Source organism: Labrus mixtus, chromosome 15, assembly GCF_963584025.1.
Source record: "Labrus mixtus chromosome 15, fLabMix1.1, whole genome shotgun sequence".
Lineage (NCBI taxonomy): Eukaryota > Metazoa > Chordata > Actinopteri > Labriformes > Labridae > Labrus > Labrus mixtus.
Window position 1 is genome coordinate 23099313 of NC_083626.1, and position 18823 is coordinate 23118135.

The 18823-nt window shown below is 39.9% G+C and overlaps 3 protein-coding genes across 3 annotated transcripts; 1 reads left to right on the forward strand and 2 right to left on the reverse strand.

The window, feature by feature from the left end:
* Positions 1 to 377: 377 nt before the first annotated feature.
* Positions 378 to 4203, forward strand: LOC132989857 (peptidyl-prolyl cis-trans isomerase FKBP1A-like). Its single transcript, XM_061057761.1, has 5 exons — positions 378 to 494; positions 606 to 653; positions 955 to 1067; positions 1222 to 1397; positions 3318 to 4203. The coding sequence occupies exons 1-4, from the start codon at positions 458 to 460 to the stop codon at positions 1351 to 1353; spliced, it is 330 nt and encodes a 109-aa protein (XP_060913744.1). The 5' UTR covers positions 378 to 457; the 3' UTR covers positions 1354 to 1397; positions 3318 to 4203.
* A 484-nt stretch (positions 4204 to 4687) lies between these two features.
* Positions 4688 to 10388, reverse strand: LOC132989930 (syntaphilin). The gene is made up of 5 exons (XM_061057874.1): positions 10218 to 10388; positions 7881 to 7999; positions 7645 to 7776; positions 6895 to 7044; positions 4688 to 6691 (listed from the first exon to the last, which is right to left on the reverse strand). Exons 2-5 carry the CDS (start codon positions 7925 to 7927, stop codon positions 5434 to 5436), a joined length of 1587 nt encoding a protein of 528 aa, XP_060913857.1. The 5' UTR covers positions 7928 to 7999; positions 10218 to 10388; the 3' UTR covers positions 4688 to 5433.
* A 607-nt stretch (positions 10389 to 10995) lies between these two features.
* Positions 10996 to 18397, reverse strand: rad21l1 (RAD21 cohesin complex component like 1). The gene is made up of 13 exons (XM_061058206.1): positions 18229 to 18397; positions 18020 to 18149; positions 16572 to 16671; positions 16267 to 16370; positions 15531 to 15638; positions 14607 to 14705; positions 14422 to 14520; positions 13980 to 14209; positions 13188 to 13269; positions 12934 to 13076; positions 12685 to 12795; positions 12317 to 12391; positions 10996 to 11978 (listed from the first exon to the last, which is right to left on the reverse strand). Exons 1-13 carry the CDS (start codon positions 18373 to 18375, stop codon positions 11802 to 11804), a joined length of 1605 nt encoding a protein of 534 aa, XP_060914189.1. The 5' UTR covers positions 18376 to 18397; the 3' UTR covers positions 10996 to 11801.
* Between the last annotated feature and the right edge of the window lie 426 nt (positions 18398 to 18823).

Here is an 18823-nt window from a genome sequence, read left to right on the forward strand (position 1 = left end):
CAATTTTAAAAATAAGATTTTTTTTTTTTTTAATTTGTATTATTTTTATAATGGCTATGATGAGCTTGTGCGGGTTTTTTTCCCTCTCAACTATTTTAAAAATAAGAAAACAATTTATTTTTATTATTATTATTATTATTATTATGAGCTTATGCGGGTTTTTTTTCCTTCAAACAATTTTAAAAATAAGAAAACAATTTATTTTTATTTTATTATTTTTATAATGCTTATGATGACCTTGTGCGGGTTTTTTTTCCCCCTCAAAAAAGTTTAAAAAATAAGAAAACAATGTTTTTTAATTTTTATTATTTTTATAACGTTTATGAGCTTGTGCGGGTTTTTTTTTTTTATTTCCCCCCGTTCGTGAGGAGGCCGCCCCCCGCCCCCTGCCTCCTGCCTACTCCTGCTTCCGCTCGCATTGTCGGGTGGTCGAGAGGAAGGATACCGAAACGAAAAAATGGGAGTAGAAATTGAGACCTTAACTCCAGGCGATGGTGCGAATAAACTGCCTTTAACAGCGTTTAACTCTTCTGTGATTCACACACTGTATGCGTTTCATTATTGCACACACACACTTTCATCTATTTTATCTCCTCTTTCTGCAGGACGGACATTCCCAAAGAAGGGGCAGTGTGTCGTGGTGCACTATGTCGGTGAGTACTGAGGCTACTGAATGGAGCTATTTGAACACAACATGTGTTATTTCAGAGACAACTTCGTGTTAATCAAACACACACACACGTCAACACGTCAGTCATTCTCGGGGCAGCTGAAGGACGAGTCAAGTGTCAAGCTAACGGTGCTTTAGCTGCTGTCTGTAACACACACACAACGTTAGCTCACCCGGTCCCATGATGCTAATGTGAGCTAAGCTAGTTAGCTCCTGGCAGCTTGGTGGTGTTGTTGCTGTTTTCATTAAATGTTTTTCACTTTTTTCTTTCTTTTTTTTATCAGGCACACTGGCAGATGGAAAAGTGTTTGACTCTTCGAGGTCCCGAGGAAAGCCCTTCAAATTTAAGATTGGGAAACAGGAGGTTATTCGTGGATGGGAAGAAGGAGTAGCCCAGGTGCAGTTTGTTGTGTATACTGAAATGTTCATTCTGGACATTATAAAAGCTGGATAATGCATTTTTTCCCTTTTACAATGTTAGATACTTTGTGCTCTACCTGTTATTTAAATCAGAGGTCTGATAAAAGTCTTTTTTCCCCCTCTTGTCTCAGATGAGTGTAGGTCAGCGGGCAAAGTTGGTTTGTTCTCCAGACTATGCTTATGGCCTCAAAGGACACCCAGGAATCATCCCACCTAACGCCACCCTCACCTTCGACGTGGAGCTGATAAGCCTGGAAGTCTGAAACTTGTGCACTCAGCTTTGTTTAAATTCCACTCAGATTTCAGGGTGAGAAGTCTTGACTTTATCATTAATACCAACAACATGATTGTGTGCAGCATGTTTTGTGAAAATGAGGCACCTTTAAATTATAATAAGATGTACTTTATTCATCCCAGCAGGGAAGTGTAGGTGTTCCAGCAGCCAGCATACATACAAACACACAACACAACACATATATACATACATATCCCACCCATACACAAAAAAAAAAAAACATGAGCCCACAATACATAGCCAGGATAAAAAAGTGGTATGGATGGTCCATGTGCATAAGTAGCTGTTACTCATAGATAACAGTACAAAATACTAGCTCTGCCAGTGCATAGTATGATAGATAAATAAAGAATTATTATAAAAAAGAAGTCAAGTGTGCAAATATACAGTTTGATATATATACGCAGCTCAGGCTAAAGTTTAAATGTCTTCTGTCCTTACTTAGAGGAGAGTCGTTATAAAGTGCAATTGCAGTAGGTTTAAAAGTATTTTTAAATCTGTCTTTTTTGCAGTTTAGCTGCCGTAGCCTCCCACTAAAAACACTCTTTTGTTCACACACGAGATTGTGTAAGGGATGCATGTTATTGTCCATAATGTTCAACAGTTTCTGTATCATCCTTCTCCCCATCACCACCTCCAGGGGTGATGGGGATTTTATCTTTTATAAACTATTTATAACTTTTATCTAAAAGTGCAGGTGATAGCCTTTTTACAGCGTTGTGTATACATTCAATTTTACACATGCACATTAATTATTGTGAATCACACACTCGACTCAAGATACCGGGTTCCCAATAAGATTTTAGTTGTTTTTTTTTGTTGGGGTCCTAAATTTAAAAAATAAATTAAACTGAAGTCAACTTATGAATATTATGACCTTGGTTTTAAATCTTTGACAATTCAGTCTTTTACTTATGAATCCTATTTTTTAGCAGAGATAATGCACTGAGACCAAGGTCTCTTTTCCAGGGATGCCCTGCAGCAATACAGTAAAAGATAAATCAAGAAGAAACCTATGAAACACAGTTAACATGTTTAAAAATACATCCATCAACACACGGATTCTTGCAAACCTATGCTATGGTTAAAAGTCACATTTTGAAGCAGTTGAAAGTACTTTCCTTTAGTAGTTCAGGCACTCGCTGTTTAAAAACACGGTATGATACAAGGGAGGGCAACTTAGCGGTCATTTGAAAGTTGTTCCACATAATGGGTGCAGCAGCACTAAAACCAGTTTTTCTCCATTCAGTCATGACCCTTGGTATTTTTAAAGTGACCCAGTTTTGAGATCTGCTTTTATGGGTAGAGATGTTTATGGATGGAGGGAAGTCAGGTAAGGAGGAAGTTTACCTATCGGACCCCTTACAATTGTCTTTTACTGTTGAGGTTGTATATTTACTTTTAAAATATACACATTTTTACTTTAACCTTTCATTGAGGTTTTTTGAAAAGTTGGGTCATTACAACCTGTTGATCATCATCATCCCAAATCCTTAAAACACCAATGCATGGGGCGTCGCATGCCCCATGTGCAGAGGCTATAGTCCTTATTGCAGCGGCCATGGGTTCGAATCCGACCTCAGCCCTTTGCTGCATGTCATCCCCCGCTCTCTCCTCCCAACATTTCCTGTCTCTCTTCAGCTGTCCTCTCTAATAAATGCAAAACGGCAACAAAACTAAACACCAATGCATGTAGCATCTCAATGAATTATTTGTCTAATTGATTTAAATTGTCCATAATTGTAATGATTTTAAAAACATATTGTGCGGTATCGTTACATCTGTAGTAACAAGTCATTCAGACATTGTCATTTATCCAGTGGTGTTTAGAGATGAAGTAGTATGTGCATAAGAAGCTTCAGTGTTTAGATCCTGTAATCCCCTCCTGCACCTCCTCCTCTATCACTGAACCGTTTCTCTTTGTCACCGCAGGTTGACTCCTATCTTGGGAACATGGAGGAAAATGTTAACAGAAGATTCTCACTCTTGATCCCCGCATAGGACCTATGTCTATAGCTTCACTAGTTCACTCTCCTTTCCATTTAGATACAAATTGTGTTACGTCACTTGCTTTAAAAATAATTATCCTTCATGCTATGCTTTAGATTCCATTCTGTAATAAGTCATAGGCCATCCCATGTATTTTGTCATATTCTGCTTTGTATTTTTTATGGTGATGTCTTTTTTTTTATTTGACTTAAAATGGACAAAAAGTGTCAGCCATCAGGACCAGGTTTTAAATACGTGTCATAAATATTTAATCAAACTCATTCCTGTGGCTCAGTGGCCTTTACACTCAAATTGTATTGATTTGCGGGTAAGGAATTCTCTTGAATAAGGTGTTTGACACAACGATATTTCTATGAATTACCTTTTGTGATACGTGTCATCGAGCTCAATTCAAAGTATGGAGTAGTTTGTAACCAGGGATTCATGAATCAAGCACATTATTGCCATGAACAGCCTACAGTCTTTGCAGATTTAGAGTCGTCTTCGTCTATACTGAAGCATCAGTTCTTAATTTATAAGAATCAACAACTGTTGCTGAAATGTTCACAACTTGACATTTTACTTGATTGCTTTCAAAACTTTTGAGGGTAAACTTGATTTTCTGCCGAAAGGAGTCGTGGGGAAATGATTTGGTGTCTCGCGGAAAGGTTTCTAATCTTGCATGGTAAGTTCCCCCAAAGAGACTTGTAGGCACATTATGGGCTTTGTGATTGTCTTCATTTGAAGGAGTTGTGTGTAACAAGCTGTGGATGTTGTAAAAGGTCTGTTCTTTACTCTAAACACATTAAAAGAGTAATTTTAACACTAATTTCTGCTGTTCTTCCTTTTGGAAAGCTGCATGTCACTTTAATGACAACATTCCCTGAAAGTGGGATGTATAAACCCTGCAGGTTTATGAATTAAGGGTTTAAAGCACACTAGAAAACAAACGGATTCATTCTTTATTTCAATCAGAAGTACATGGATTGGGTAAATTATTAACTATTTTGAACACATGGTGGGTGTAGTCCTTCAGAATGGAAGCCCTATTCCGCCACTGTGATGACAAATAAAAAGATCCTGTAAGTCATTATGAGTTAGTATCTAAAAAAACATTGATAGTATCTCAAAATAATGACTTAGAAAGTTAATTGTCTTATTTTCTGTTGATATCAAAACGTGTTTTCTTGAGATGAATGGAAAATAACTTGTGATCTCAGCATAACAGCATTCATCCAAATAAGTGCGAACAAAGCTGCTGCAGGCTTCTTTCTAAAAGTCCCGGAGGGATAAAAGACATCGAGTCTGTGCAGTTTTACTCTCCCATGTTTAGTTTATTGGCAAAAAGATCAATGATCTGTTTGTTCTGCACCTGAGTACCAGATTTGATGCACATGCTCTGCTTCTTTTTTTTTTCATATTCAGTATGTTCATGGAGGGAAAAGAAGGACAAAGATAAATCATTTATGCTGCCTACATTCACTCTGCTCTTTATTAACAATTTCTGAATAAGCCATAAAAGTACAGGTGTTTTTTTTTTTTTTTTTAAATCTTACTGGTTTTATAGATCTTTGTCTCCACATACAGGTAATGACTCTCTCATTCTATATTCACACTTCAAAAACATGTGAGGATGAAAAAAGAGATTGAGACTGTCCCTTTTTATTTCCACTCCTGAAATAGTGTCTAGTGTGTCTTTGCCTAGAGGATGGCTCATCTAAATCCAAAAAGGGACTTTTTAATTCAAGCAAGAGAACCCGATCAAACCGCGGGCTACATGCAAATTCCAATACAGAGAAAACCACTTAAACTGCAGGCAGAAGCAGTCAATTTTACTTGAGTAATGAAAGTGTTTAATAATGTACAACTAATCTCACTCTGAGGCAAGGCATGACCACAAAATCACAAGGGAGTAAAGTAAAATCTCAAAAATCTTAATAAGAGGAGTTATTGAACACATGGCAAAGGCGAACATGTAATAAAGGATAATTAGCATTGTTGTGGCGGTGCCTGCACACTTTGGGAGTTGTGTTCTTAATGTCAGATGGAGCAGAGAGTCTTATATTGATGTGGTTCCATTCATGCTGGCAGGCCTGCATCCCCTGCCTGCACCCCGGCGGCGGAGCGAGTGGAGTGCCACGGCACAGCACCCTCTCAGCAGGGAGCCGATGTGATATACGGGCATCACTTCCCGCGGGGTTCCCCGACACAGCCAAGCCATCGTTGGGACCACTGGCATCGCCAACGCCAGTAGATCTACGAGGAAGTATCGGCTCCAGTGGCAGAGCTGAGGGGGGGGGCTGTCCTCATTTGTGCCGTCACTTTCACCTGTATTGTCCTCGTCTATCTGCAGTACTGTAGCTTCCTGCTGTAAAGGCATTGGAGCTGCAGGGTGGGGCTGACAGGTGTGGGGCTCTGCTGGCTTCTTTTTGTCATCCTCTGGTGGGTCGGCTGGAAGCGGCTCGATGCTGTAGCGATGCTCGGTGGGGGACACAGCAGGTAGAGATGATGGGACTGGCTGTATTTCGGATGGGGTGACTGCTGCTGCGGGGAGAGAAATGATGCTCAGCTCTTCTTCTGCTGCAGTTTCCTCACACAGCCAGGTCATGGTGGGGCTGCAGGCCTGAGAACGCACCTCCGGTTTCCTCTCCGCCGCCGGACTCGGAGTGGGGATGGGATCAGAAACGGGCGTAGCAGTGGCTGCAGCTGTTTGCGGGGGCTCCTCCTGAGGTAAGTGCAGGAACAGGTGGTGATGGGGTAGGTAGGAGTGGCCGCTGCACTTGCAGCTGCTGCTGAGAGAGTGGCAGGAGTGCGAGATTGGTAACATGGTCCCCCCGCTGCAGAGTCTTTCGAAAGTGGCAGAGCGCGGCACAGCAGGGGGGGCCCGGATGTGACTCTGCTGTGGAAGCGGCTCAGACAGGAGAGCCGCTTCCAGGAGCAGGTGTGTCTGTCCCGCTGGGCGAGACACCCGGCTGGACTCGGGAGCATTTGGGCTGCGCTCCAACTGCAGAGCCTCACTGCTCATGCGGGTGTGGGTGGTGCTGCGGCTCAGTGTGCTGGCGGGGGAACACCCGCAGGAGCGAGACCTTCCCCCCGGCCGAGCTCCGTGCAAACCTGAGTAAGGCTTAGGCTCATGCGGGTCTTGTTCACGGACACCTACGTTGGACCGCACTGACTCCATCACCTCGTGAAGATGCTGGATCTCCTTGCGAGCCTCTTTAAGGGCCAACTGGGCCTCCACCCGGTGACACTCCTCCTCAATCCAGTCCTCCTGCATCCTGTACAGCTGTGTCCTCAAGTCGTCTATTTCACAGTCTCTGGTAAGGAATAAAAGAAAAGTCAATTACATCATTAAAGCATGGAAGCAAATAGGACTCCTCCTACGTAGATCAAACTTTGTTATTGAAGGATACCGCCATCGAGCATCACTTCAGGTAAAATAAAGAAACATTATTCACCTTTTACAGCACAACCTGGCAAAGCTTTCCAAAACCAGAGCCGGACGGTTAGAAGGACTCACCTGGTTTGCAGTCTCTCCACGTTGTCCCTCAGCCTGGCTCGTAGATGTCGTATACACACCTCCTTCTGCTGCAGAGGAGTGAGGTACTGCTCCGGGGTTGGAGTCCTGATCCCATGGTTGTCGCTGCACGCTGTGTGCTTTGCCTGACGCCTGAAGGAACACACAGGTATGAGCAGGTATTAAAGAAGTAAATGTAAACCAGACAGATTCCGATTTCATTACAAACACAAAAACATGCTGGATTTATACTCTTTTTTTTAAAGATTACATTTTGTGCATGTTTGGCCTTTTACTGAGAGATAGAACAGTGGATAGAGTCAGAAATCAGAGAGAGAGAGAGAGAGAAGGAAGTGAAATGTGACAAAGTAGAAACAGGTCAGATTAGAACCTGGGACGTCTGTCCTGAGGACTCTGCACATGGTGCTGCACAAGCTAACCACTAGGCTGTATGCTGTGGTGTTGTTTAAATGGATTGCAGGAGACTGAAAAATGTTTCTAATTTTATCCATCCTAACTTATACAGTCAGTGGGAGTGGATGAGACAAGCAGACAAGCTGCTGGAGTCGGCCCCAGCTTTAACGCCCAGGGAGAGGTCACAGTCTCTATCACATGGCTGACACTGTACACTCAGTCGTGTTCATACTTAATGTTATAGCCTGAACACCTCCTCCTCCTCCTCCTCCTCCTCACTGCAATTGCATTAGGTTTTATGAAGGAGGAGATAAGTGGAGTGTTTTATGCTAATGTTACCTGGGTGTACTTGGATACGTCCGGGCTGTGGGACTGCCATCTGCTGTCCTAACCCGACCAGGGTAGGTGTGAGTGCTGGATGAGTCACTGTGGGAACACCGCCCACTGCCTACATTGGTCTCCACTGAACGCCTTTGAAGGAAGAGATACAAAACACACTGTTTAGACGACACTTATCAAATATAGTTTGCATTATAAATGCTTAAAATGAAGTGGTAAGAAGGAAGCAACAGTACCTGCGCTGACCTGAGGAGCTGGGCTTTCGACTCGGAGTGAGAGACATTGATGTGCGAGGGACCTCCAACCTGTCCACTGCTGTCTCTACAGAGGGTCGCTAGGAACCCTCACAACTGGACTGTAACAATCCGTCACATAAACATTTCAGAGGGGAGTCAGCAGATCTGCTCAAAAATAATCTACAACAAAAATATTACAAATGACGCAATAAATGAATCCCAACTTTTCATTAAAGCAATGTTTTCCCTACCAATTTGTTGCACACTGCTCCTCCTCATTATGTGCTTCTTTACTGGAAGTCAGTGACAATAGTCAAACTCTAATTAATAAAAAAAGTCTAGGCCAGCAGCAAATAAAGCCTCCTTTCTGTGCTGACACAAAGGGGACACAGTGAGTTCACAGTCAGTGCAGCTGCCACTCTGAGCCGTGTCCTCAGTCTGCAGAGCTGCAGAAAAACATGATAAACTGTCACATACACTGAGGGCAAAGGACAGACACTGAGACATGTGACATGTGGTGGCTGGTAGACACGATACCTGTAGTCAGATGTGATCATTTCCTACCCAGAGTCAATTTAAGAAGTCTTAGGACTGTTTTTGGGACATTGTGTAACTCCTTAGAGGGGGCGCTGTAGAGGATTTTAGGACTACTAAAGCCATGAGTTTTATGTCTAGACTATTATCATTTTATTTATTCATTATTTTGGGGCGTCTGTGCCTTTTGTTGATAGGACAGAGTGAGAGAGAGAGAGAGAGAGAGAGAGAGAGAGGTAGACATGAGGTCAGGAGTTGAACCTGTGATGGATGAGTTGAGGAATATAGCCTCAGTGTAGTTGACCTAACCCCATCTTTTTATTTATGAGGTTAACTGGTCATTTCTATAGTGTGTTATTTTCTCAACAAAAATAACCTCAGATGTGCCTTTTTGAAACTATCTGGAATAAAATGATGAAACAATCACCCTGTACTTTACAGCTTGTTATCCAAACTGTAACCACATTGGAGTTTTGAATGCTTTATAGAAAACATTTATTTTTATTTATTTAATAATTATTCCTCCAGATATTTCCCTATATATTTATTGTTTTAAAATTTGGACTTTGATTTTTTTTTTTTTTTTACGATATCTTGTCTAACTGAGGTTGGAGAGATTTTTACATGTTTTTAAAAGAGAAAATGGTCAGAACATGTTTAGATAGCCAACCCTTAACATTTAATTATTTATATTTTGTTGATGTAAAAAGTAACAAATCAAAGTCTTAATACTGGAAAATGTGTGTAAAATATCAACTGCTTTTAAAGGATTCTTTACTTTAGAAAATAAATCCGGCTAAAAAAAAGGAGGACATGAACTCGGTGACCTCAATGGAGGCTCTGCGCTGCTCAAGAGAGAAAGATTTTCTAAAAAACCAGGTGACTCTGTTACACAACCCAGCACACTTCTATTTCCCAGCAAAACGTTAAAAAGGACAAATTGTTCCCATCCTTCTTCTAAAATATCCTTGCTTCCTGCAGCTCTGTTGGGAACCTGCTGATCTGTCCTAAAATGTACCTGCAGCTCCTGGATAAATCTCTGAGGAGGCTGCAGACACATCATCAGACCTCTACTACTGTGCTGATAATGAAAATCAGTCTAAACGAATATCAGTAAGTCCTATATATAAATTCTAGGACAATGAGACAGAGACAGGAAATCTCACCTCCCTCTCTTCAGTCTGCGCAACAAGTGGCAAGTACGTTATTGGTGAGAAATACGCAATCATCTTACGTAAGTGTGAGGATCGGTGTTTACTGTGGAGGCGAGCTGCACACTGGAGGAGGTTGAAACTGTGTTAAAGCAGCTACAGACGTCGAAATGACAAATTCAGTGGGATCTTTCAGAGTAAATATCTTGTCATACTGTGCGGGGACGTGACGCTTTGTCCTTGAATAATCATTGTGGTATTACATCGCAGGATTTCACACATCTGTCGCCTACAGTGAAGCAGTGTTAGATAAGCAGGCTGCATCTGGTGTGCTGGTGATTACAGCAGGAAAAAAAAACTACAAAAAAAAAAAAAAGTCGCATCATTGTTTTTTTTTTTTTCCAGCAGAGTACAGAGCAGAGGCGTCCCCAAACAGGACATCCAGCAGGTACTTTCCATAAGGAAAGACGCAGCCCGGGTTGCTTCTTCCTTCACAAACAGCTGACTAACACATTTAGTCCCAGCTGTGTCCTACATACGGTTACTGAACTAGGATAACACCGGTTCCGTGAATCTGAAAACAAATACCGGGAGCTACAGGCGCGCAAAACACAGATACAGCCTACAATAACAGTGATAGATGAAACTCTACCATGTCAGCAGGGGGGAAGTTGTGCATCGCAGAAGAGCCTCTGTTCCCGCCACACTTGCTGGATGAAGAAGAGTCCCCGGTGGCAGCAGGAGGAAGAGATGCTGATGATGCTGCTGATGAGAGTCCATCCTGCAGCCATGAAGCCCGGCGATGAAATGAGGCAACTGCGTCTGCTGCATCGCTGCTTCTTAAAGAGACAGTAGGGGATACTAATGATTACAATAATGCTTCATGTGGCAGGACTTCAACTGCACATTAGCGTTTATTGACGGTGTTTACATGGATGGGGTTATATTAGATCCTGTTTAGAGAGCCCTTTGTATTCTATCACTGACAGGAGGTGGAGTGATGAGGTCCAGCTGGACTGGTACACCATGTTCACACCTCATATGATGGATGATCGTGCAGAGGAACAGCAAGAGCAAACTTTGTTCATTTCAAATAAAAATACATAAAACCATACACGTTTATATGTTTTAATATAATCCACAATGACAGAGGCCATAAGAAATAATGACATTTATAGAAAAATAAAAAAAATTGGATGGTTTAAACTCTTCAATTGTCAGACTTTTCACATAATGAACTCCAAGAAGTAGAAAATGGGAATGCCACAGCATTTGAGCATGTAGTCCGAGTAAGGTGCAATTACCTACTATCATTTATAAAGTGCTGATATAAAAATAGAAGGCCTACACTGAGCACAGAATAATATGGATGACAAACATTTTCAAGTTTAAGGCAAACAAGAATAACATTGTATAATGTTGCTCTGGTTAGTGCATTTGTTGCTGAGCAAACAGCTCAGTGCTGAACTGAAGTAAGAACAGTTTACTGAATATTCAGACCACGAGAACGTTAGAACACTTGTACTGTCATATCCCAAACTGAAGTAACAAAAACAATCTAGTTATATTCAGTTGGTTAGATTTCAAATAGGTACTAGATATTTAAGTTGACATTTAAAACAACTTTGTAATACAGAAGTTATTAATACCAGTATTAAAACTTTCTTATAATGAAATGTCTGCCTAGCTGTCCCCTCTTAGATAAAAGTCTTTAAATAAACTTTTTTTTTGGTTGTAAAAATGTTAACAATAAATAGAAGGGGAAGTTGAACAAAACGCTAACTGAACACACAGGAAATTTAACTCCTGAAAGAACTTAACAATAACATTATGCAACAACAATTATACGTAGTTTTAAAATGCTTAGAGTTGTTTAACTCAAATCTAGTATCAGCAACTGTTTAACATCAGGAAAGACTAAAAACAGTCTGACAACGAGGTTTAGACAACAGTCCTTCATTTATACGTCCCTGAATTTTTCACAAATGAAAAGTGTCAAGAACAAACAAGTTTAGAGACACACACAAAACATACCAAAGTGTGTGACATTAATAAAAATTGAGATTGTTCCTTTTAAGTTATTTTTTACTATTTACAGATATTCAAGGGAATTCAACCCTTAAACTGACAGAGGTACACAAACATGTGCTACTTGTAAGTGAGGCAGATCAAGTAGAACAAAAACTGCCCCTCAACCTAAGTTGTCATTTCTTGAAATATTTTCTATGATCTTCGTCTAATCATAGAACTTTGGTCCATGTGTGGCAAAGATGTCCTCATACGGTGCGCTCTGGTGCAGGTGAAGGGCATTTTGTTTCTTCAGGACCAGGAGGCAGAAGAAAGTAGTTGCGGCATTCCAGCGACTTCCACCTTCACAGAGTGCCTTCAGACTGAACGTGGTGTCGCTGTTGCTCTGCCACACACACACACACACACACACACACACACACACACACACACACACACACACACACACACACACACACACACACACACAAATGTCATTTCTCCAGCATCATCTCTAATCCTGTCTAGTCCTCCTGTTTTTTTAATCCCTGTCCACTGAGAGTATAGATGTTTATCCGCCATTCAATAGAGCCGGGAATAGAGCAGAGACATTGCCTCACATGCAGACAACAGTCCTGTATTATGAACATGCAGGTTTTAAAAATATAAACCAAATATATGGAAGATGATTTGGTTGGTTTTAGTGCGACTCTTTCACTTGAACATTTATTTTTAGCTCCTTACTTTGAGAGTGCTGAGAAGCTTCTGTACACGCTTGGTTATCTTCCTCTCCTCAAAGTCCTGGCTGTCCAACATAGACTGGAGGTTAGAAAAGGGACAATATTTCAGTCAGTGATGCCGGGCACATCTCCAAGGCAGCATGGGAAATTAATACAGTCCATCTGGCAAACAATGACAGAATGACGCTCACCCGCTGTACCACCCATTCTTGGAGATAAAACATCCACTATTAGTTTAATTTCGTTCCAAAGATGAGGTGGATGAAATATTAAGTCCAACAGAGAATAATTCCCTGATCTGTGTCTATTTGTGACTGTACGTGTGTGTGTGTGTGTGTGTGTGTGTGTGTGTGTGTGTGTGTTCACAAGCACCTGAGTGAGGACAGAAGTTGTCTGAGTATCCTGCTCCATCAAAGATGGATGGACAAACATGGAGTCTTCTGATGGAAGTTCTGGCTGAGTGAACTCGAACATGTTTTCATCCTGGCAAAGATTATAAACCACAGATAAAAAAAATAGAAGACAGAAATCCATCATGCATATATATATATATATATATATATCTTTTTTTTTTTAATCTAGTGTACATACTGTGTCTTCACCTGACATGCTAATGCTTACTTGTGCATGCTCTGCGTGTCTCTCACTGTGGCTGTCACTCATTTGAGCGAGGACCGTCAGGTCAGTGTTGTGTGCTTGTTCAGGATCCATCGATGAATCTACGGCACTGATGCTTTCTGTGAGGGCACTGATGTCCCTCTGAGCTGTACCAGGAAATAATGCAGATTGCTTTGTGACAAAAGACATGAGCAGGTAGAACAGAAGATAGAACATCAAGTACTTTGAAAGTGAGATATTTTCATGCAAGCTCCTACATTCTTGTCCATCCAGACGCATAACCTCAGCCTCCTCACACACACTGGAACGTTTCACCTGGAATACACTCTTGGCAAAGAGCTGAGAAGGAAAATTATATATTCTGATAAGAAATGCAATAACTTAAATGCTCACTTCTGATAAGTGGTGTAATGGCACAATGGATTGGCCTCAAACTGTATGGTAGAACTGTAGTTCTGTGTGCATCTGGCTTTGTAGTTCTGCCCTGTGACCCAAAATAGCCTAGTTTAACTAAATATGTTTTTGAAGTACACCCGTTATAGTTTATGATCTGAACATGCTGGTCATTGTTAGCCAAACTAAATGTGCAATGTCTGGCATGACAGTTTAAAATCCTCTAACACATTATTGACAAAAGCATCACATGAAAGTGTTGCCTGGTGGGACGTGACTAAAACAGACGATCTCCCTGCAGCGTTCAGGCAGCCTGTCACTGCAGATTCACACTGTGCCAAAGAAATAACGTTGATGCTATAGAGTGTTAAGCACTGGGGACATGGGATTAAACTCAGGGTTTAAGCATATAATCAAAACTCTTGAGTCCTACTTCAGTGTGTCTTTGCATATGAATGTCAGTCTGTTGTTTCTGCCCTGTAAAAACAAAACCATGCTATAGCTGTTCAGGAACTATCACTAAGTCAGTCTTTCGAGGAGCAATACTAATTATTCATGTTTCTTATTTGTGCCATACATTTTATCCATGCTTTTCTAATATACATATTCTTTTTTATGATTAAACCAACTATTCATCAATGTGTTGATCTTTCTACCTCCTTTATCTGTGGAGCTGCTATGCTGGAACATGGCTGTGTTAAGAGTTTTGCTGCTCCTCCGTTCTGCTTCCATTGCATGAGCTGCAGAGTAGGCGGGGCCATGTCCAGCGGGGTGACCAGATCTGAATAGTCAGTGAGCTGCTCTCTCATAAATTCACTCGTCAGCTCTTTCCTCTGGTCTACCACCAACTTGCGTTTCCTCTTCCCCTTCTTCCTCGATGAGTTTGCTGAAAAGTGAGAGCAAGATTTTGATTTCATTGCAGGTCGACCCTTTCATTTAATATTTTTGGTTCTCTTTGCAATTTATATGAAGGATTATGACAGCCGTAGTATTAAGTGGGTGAGTTCAGCTCTAGTAGCAACATTTCCACAATTGTCTTTATATTATAGAGCACATTGTGACAGTTAGGAACACAGTTTGAAAGTCGTTTGATCGTACGAGTGATGGCCACAGGATCAAGTGCAAAGGCTGTCTCTGCATTAGTCAGCAGGGTGGTCTCATTCAGTGTTGGGGTCTCAACCTCTATTTTCTGAGCATCTGAAAACAAAAAGAGCCATTTTTGAGTATGGTGTAATGCACATTTTCCTCTCTTGATGAGTAAAAGACAACAGACTTGAATGTACCTTGTTGACGACTGAGTGCAGGGCTCTCTGGATTTTCATTTTGAGGCTCTTCTGGGATCAAGTCGGTGGACTCAGGATCACTAGGGTTTCTCAGGAAATCTACAGGTCCATTAAATATGAAAACTTCATCAATGTTATATTTGATATTAAAAAGGCAGCAAAATAATGATCATTTACATAATTTAGACTTAGCTTTAGAGCAGAGGAAAGGAGATTTTTCTGTTACTTGTTCTGATTTATGAACGAGTATAACGAGAATCAACTACTGGAAATAAAGAGCTACTGATCAATCAGACCCTGCTGTGTGTCAAACACTTTTTTTATTCTTTTTGTCAAAATTCAGAGGCTGAATCCCTAAAAAACTCTGTCATGAACACTGGTTCTTTGTAGGATGTTGAGTCAGTGTTGAATTTTTGCGCCTGTCGAGCCCCCCAGAGACCGGACCGAATGATGCATTTATGAAAACTAATTCAAGTCGTGAGGTCAAATATTTCACAGCTGGAGCAGAACATTGCTCTTAAGCTTGCCGACAAACTGAAAACACTTCTGGGAAACTGGGGCAAGTTACAGGGAAACGTTCTATGTTTTAGTTTAAAGTGACTTTGGTGTCCAAGTCTCAGATGGGTCACTTTTTGAACTTAAGTGTATACACATAAAATTATGGCACACATTTAAGCAATTAACCATAAATCTAGTTTTCTTGTTCAGACTTCTGCAATATTTGTTAATATTATGTATCCATTGTACTGTTTTGAAAATATTATTATTGTTTGGTTTGATACTTGCCTCATTTGGCAAATGTTTAACGCCCATTTTAAATTCCAGTTAGGGAAGTCAAAAATACAAGGATTGTTTATTTTCATTGCATGAAGCTATTAAGGCTTAAATATAAAAATCTTGAAATATTTATTTCACAACCATTACCGAGTAAGTCAAATACTCTATCTTCATCCCCAAAAGCATCCTCCTGATGAACCAGGCTCTGGAAGCTCATATCCAGCAGCCCATTCTTGTGGATTTGGGACTCATCTCCTACACATGAAAGTACACAGTACAAAGTAAAAGTGAGGAAAAAATTACAAATGTAGAATAAGTATTTAGCTTTGAACAAAAAACATGTTTTAAAATGGAAGCATGGTGATATTGTGATTTTTTGTTACTGCGAACAAATTCCCTGAAAAGACCAGAAGCCAAAAATATACTATTCCATCTCTAAATACATTCAGTCTGCTTTCCCTGTCTGCACATCTTAGCCCCAAAAACATGAATTATTGTTGTTGACATAAAGGAAAGGTTCTCTAAGGAAAGGTTACGAATAACAACAATGGAATACAAACAAAGGTTAAGATAAATCAGGCTTTGTCTGCATGAAAACATTTGTAAGTATAATGTAATATTGATTTTCTTTTTACAATGTTACAATTCACTTAGCAGACGCTTTTATCCAAAGCGACGTACATCAGAGAGAGTTTTTTGTGAGAGTTGTTGACCAAAGATACATAATTACTCAGATCTTTCTCCCTGTAATGAAATAATTATCTGCACGTAAGTTTCATGTCAAAACAAATGAATATTTATACCAAAAGCCTCAAAACAATAACAAGAGACATTGGCTATAACTTTAATCACATCTGATGTAGGGATAAAAAGTAGTTCTTACCAAAATCTACCAAGGTCAGAAAGCCACTTCCAAAATCCTCTTTCAGAGTGATTTCTTCTGTTCGACCCTGGTTCAGTGAAAAGTGGTCGACGATATCTTTGTTGCTTGTGTCCAAGCAGGAAGAGAACATTATTTTGACATGGACAGAATACCTATTTGTTTGACTTAAAGACATAGAGGATGAATGATCCAATTGTAAACAAAGGGGAAGTTATACTCCCAGAACAAACAAATATAACTACACATCAGTAATGGTCCTCATTAAAGGATGTAAACTTAATTTTTAGACTTAAAGTGCTTTGTACCTCGGAGCAGGCAGCTGGGCATCAAAAGCTGTGAAATCTTCAATCAAGGTAATAGCTTTTATCGTGGCCTCAAGCCCCTCCACGGGCATGTCTGTCTGACCTGGGGTTTTGAAAAAGAGAGAGAGAGAAAGAAACAAATAGGTACAACATTTTGAAGAACAACAGTACCAAGTGGTGTTAGTTACTAGGTATTTCTGTAAACATGTAGAAAAATAGAGAAAGAAATTACAGGCAGTGTGCTGTCACTTTTACAGGCTTTAGGACATATCCGGTGGCTATATAAATATTGAGATTCAGTCTTCAGGATCTTACACATTAGTTCAGATGTCAACACATTTTTGTGCGTCTACACTCAGTCTCTACACTGTGAGGTTATTCAGTCGGTGTGATATTTTACATAAGATAAATTGAAAAAATAGACATTTTTTGCATTGAGCTTCCTTCCCCACTTAAGTCAGTTTGGTAATTATGCGTCTGTCCCCCTCTGGTGGTGCTCTGTTATTTAGTCTATCCTCATTGTGATAAATAAGGAAAGGAAAAATAATAGAAGCAAATTCAAGTATAACCCAATACAACCAACCAGCACTAATGACACAAGCCACAACAAATAACTGTATTTGTTCAACAAACAGGGAAAATTAAAACCTACAAGAAGGTAGGACTTATTGCAGGACTGCTGTTTTAGACAGTATCACTTTTATTTGTTTGCAATCTAAGAACCTCAGGTTTATGTGATTAGTATAATATATTCAGCATCCCATGTGCTCCTATGCTTGTAATTAGATTGCTGAGTAAGCCAAGTTAAAGTGCAGCAAGCTTTTTCAGAGTGCAGGTTTTGGCCCAATTTACACAGGAGAACCAACTTAAATAAAAACATGCAAACTTGGTTAAAACTCAAATTATATTATGTTTATATAAACGTTTATTTTCGCCATCAATGAACGGTTTTTATTTGACAAAAGTTTATTTAGAAATCTTAGCTAAATATTTAGAAATCAAAGCTCAATATTTAGAGTCTTAGCTAAATATTTAGAAGTCGTTGCTAAATATTTAGTTTATATTCTATATATTTAGCTTTGATTATAAATATTTACAATCTTAGCTAAATATATATGATCAAAGCTAAATATTTAGAATGTAAACTAAATGTTTAGAAACGTAGCTAAATATTTAGAATCAGGACATGTGTTTTTAACATTTATATATAACATTTAACATTTAGATATAATATTTAACATTTATATTTGCCAATGAAATTATCTTACATGTTTATTCACAAAAGTAAATATGACAAAGTTCACAAATATTTCTCTAAATGTGAATAAAAAGTGATTTCTTTTAGGGCTAAATGTGGAGAAATGTTGTTGTTATTTGAAGTGTGCGCAACTTTACAATCGGCACCCCATAAGTTGTGACTATACAGCTCACTCACAAACAGGATGTTTTACCTGGCCGGAATGCAATCTTAATTTTAACCAGAGCTTCATTGCAGTCTGCAAGGAGATACTTTGCTTTCTTGGAGTAGATCCTGACCACACCAATAAGCAGATGACCAGATGTCCGCAAACCAATTTTCATCTGCAGAGATCACACAAAACATGACATCTCAGACAAAATTCAAAGCTGGGGTGTATTTCAGGGATGCGTTTAGACCTACCTTTGGAGAAATTATATCTCTGATGGTTGTCTCCAGATTGCATTCATATACATGGGCCTTTGTGAGTTTCCTCTCCCAGTGTGCTGCTAACCAAATCTTGGCTAGAGGCCCCCGCTTGGACGTGAAGAGTTGAGTGTAGAACATCATGTTGACATTTAAAGATAGCTGCCTGTCACCTGTGACAAACACAACAATGTATTGACATCTCTCACAGGCCTGCAGTGTCAGTGAATGCTATCACTTTAGCACTTTAGCTGGTGTAATTTTACAGTTTTAGATTTAGATTAAACCTAAAAATATCAGGAAGGTCAACCAGCTAGTTACATGTGCTAACCGGTGGCTGACGGTTCGCTTTTTGTATTGGCAAATACATTATCTCAGACAAAGCACAATATCATGGCTATGTGTTTTTTTTTTAATGCAGTTTAACAAGTAAAATACAATATAATTTGTATTATGAACGAGGTAGTCCTACATCAGTTTAATAGCTTACCTTAACTTTAAAAGTGGCGCGTTTTGACAGTACTGTATCGGCGCGCGCACTTCCCCTCGAGCTGAAACAAACACCGATTCCGCCAAAGGAAAAAATAATAAT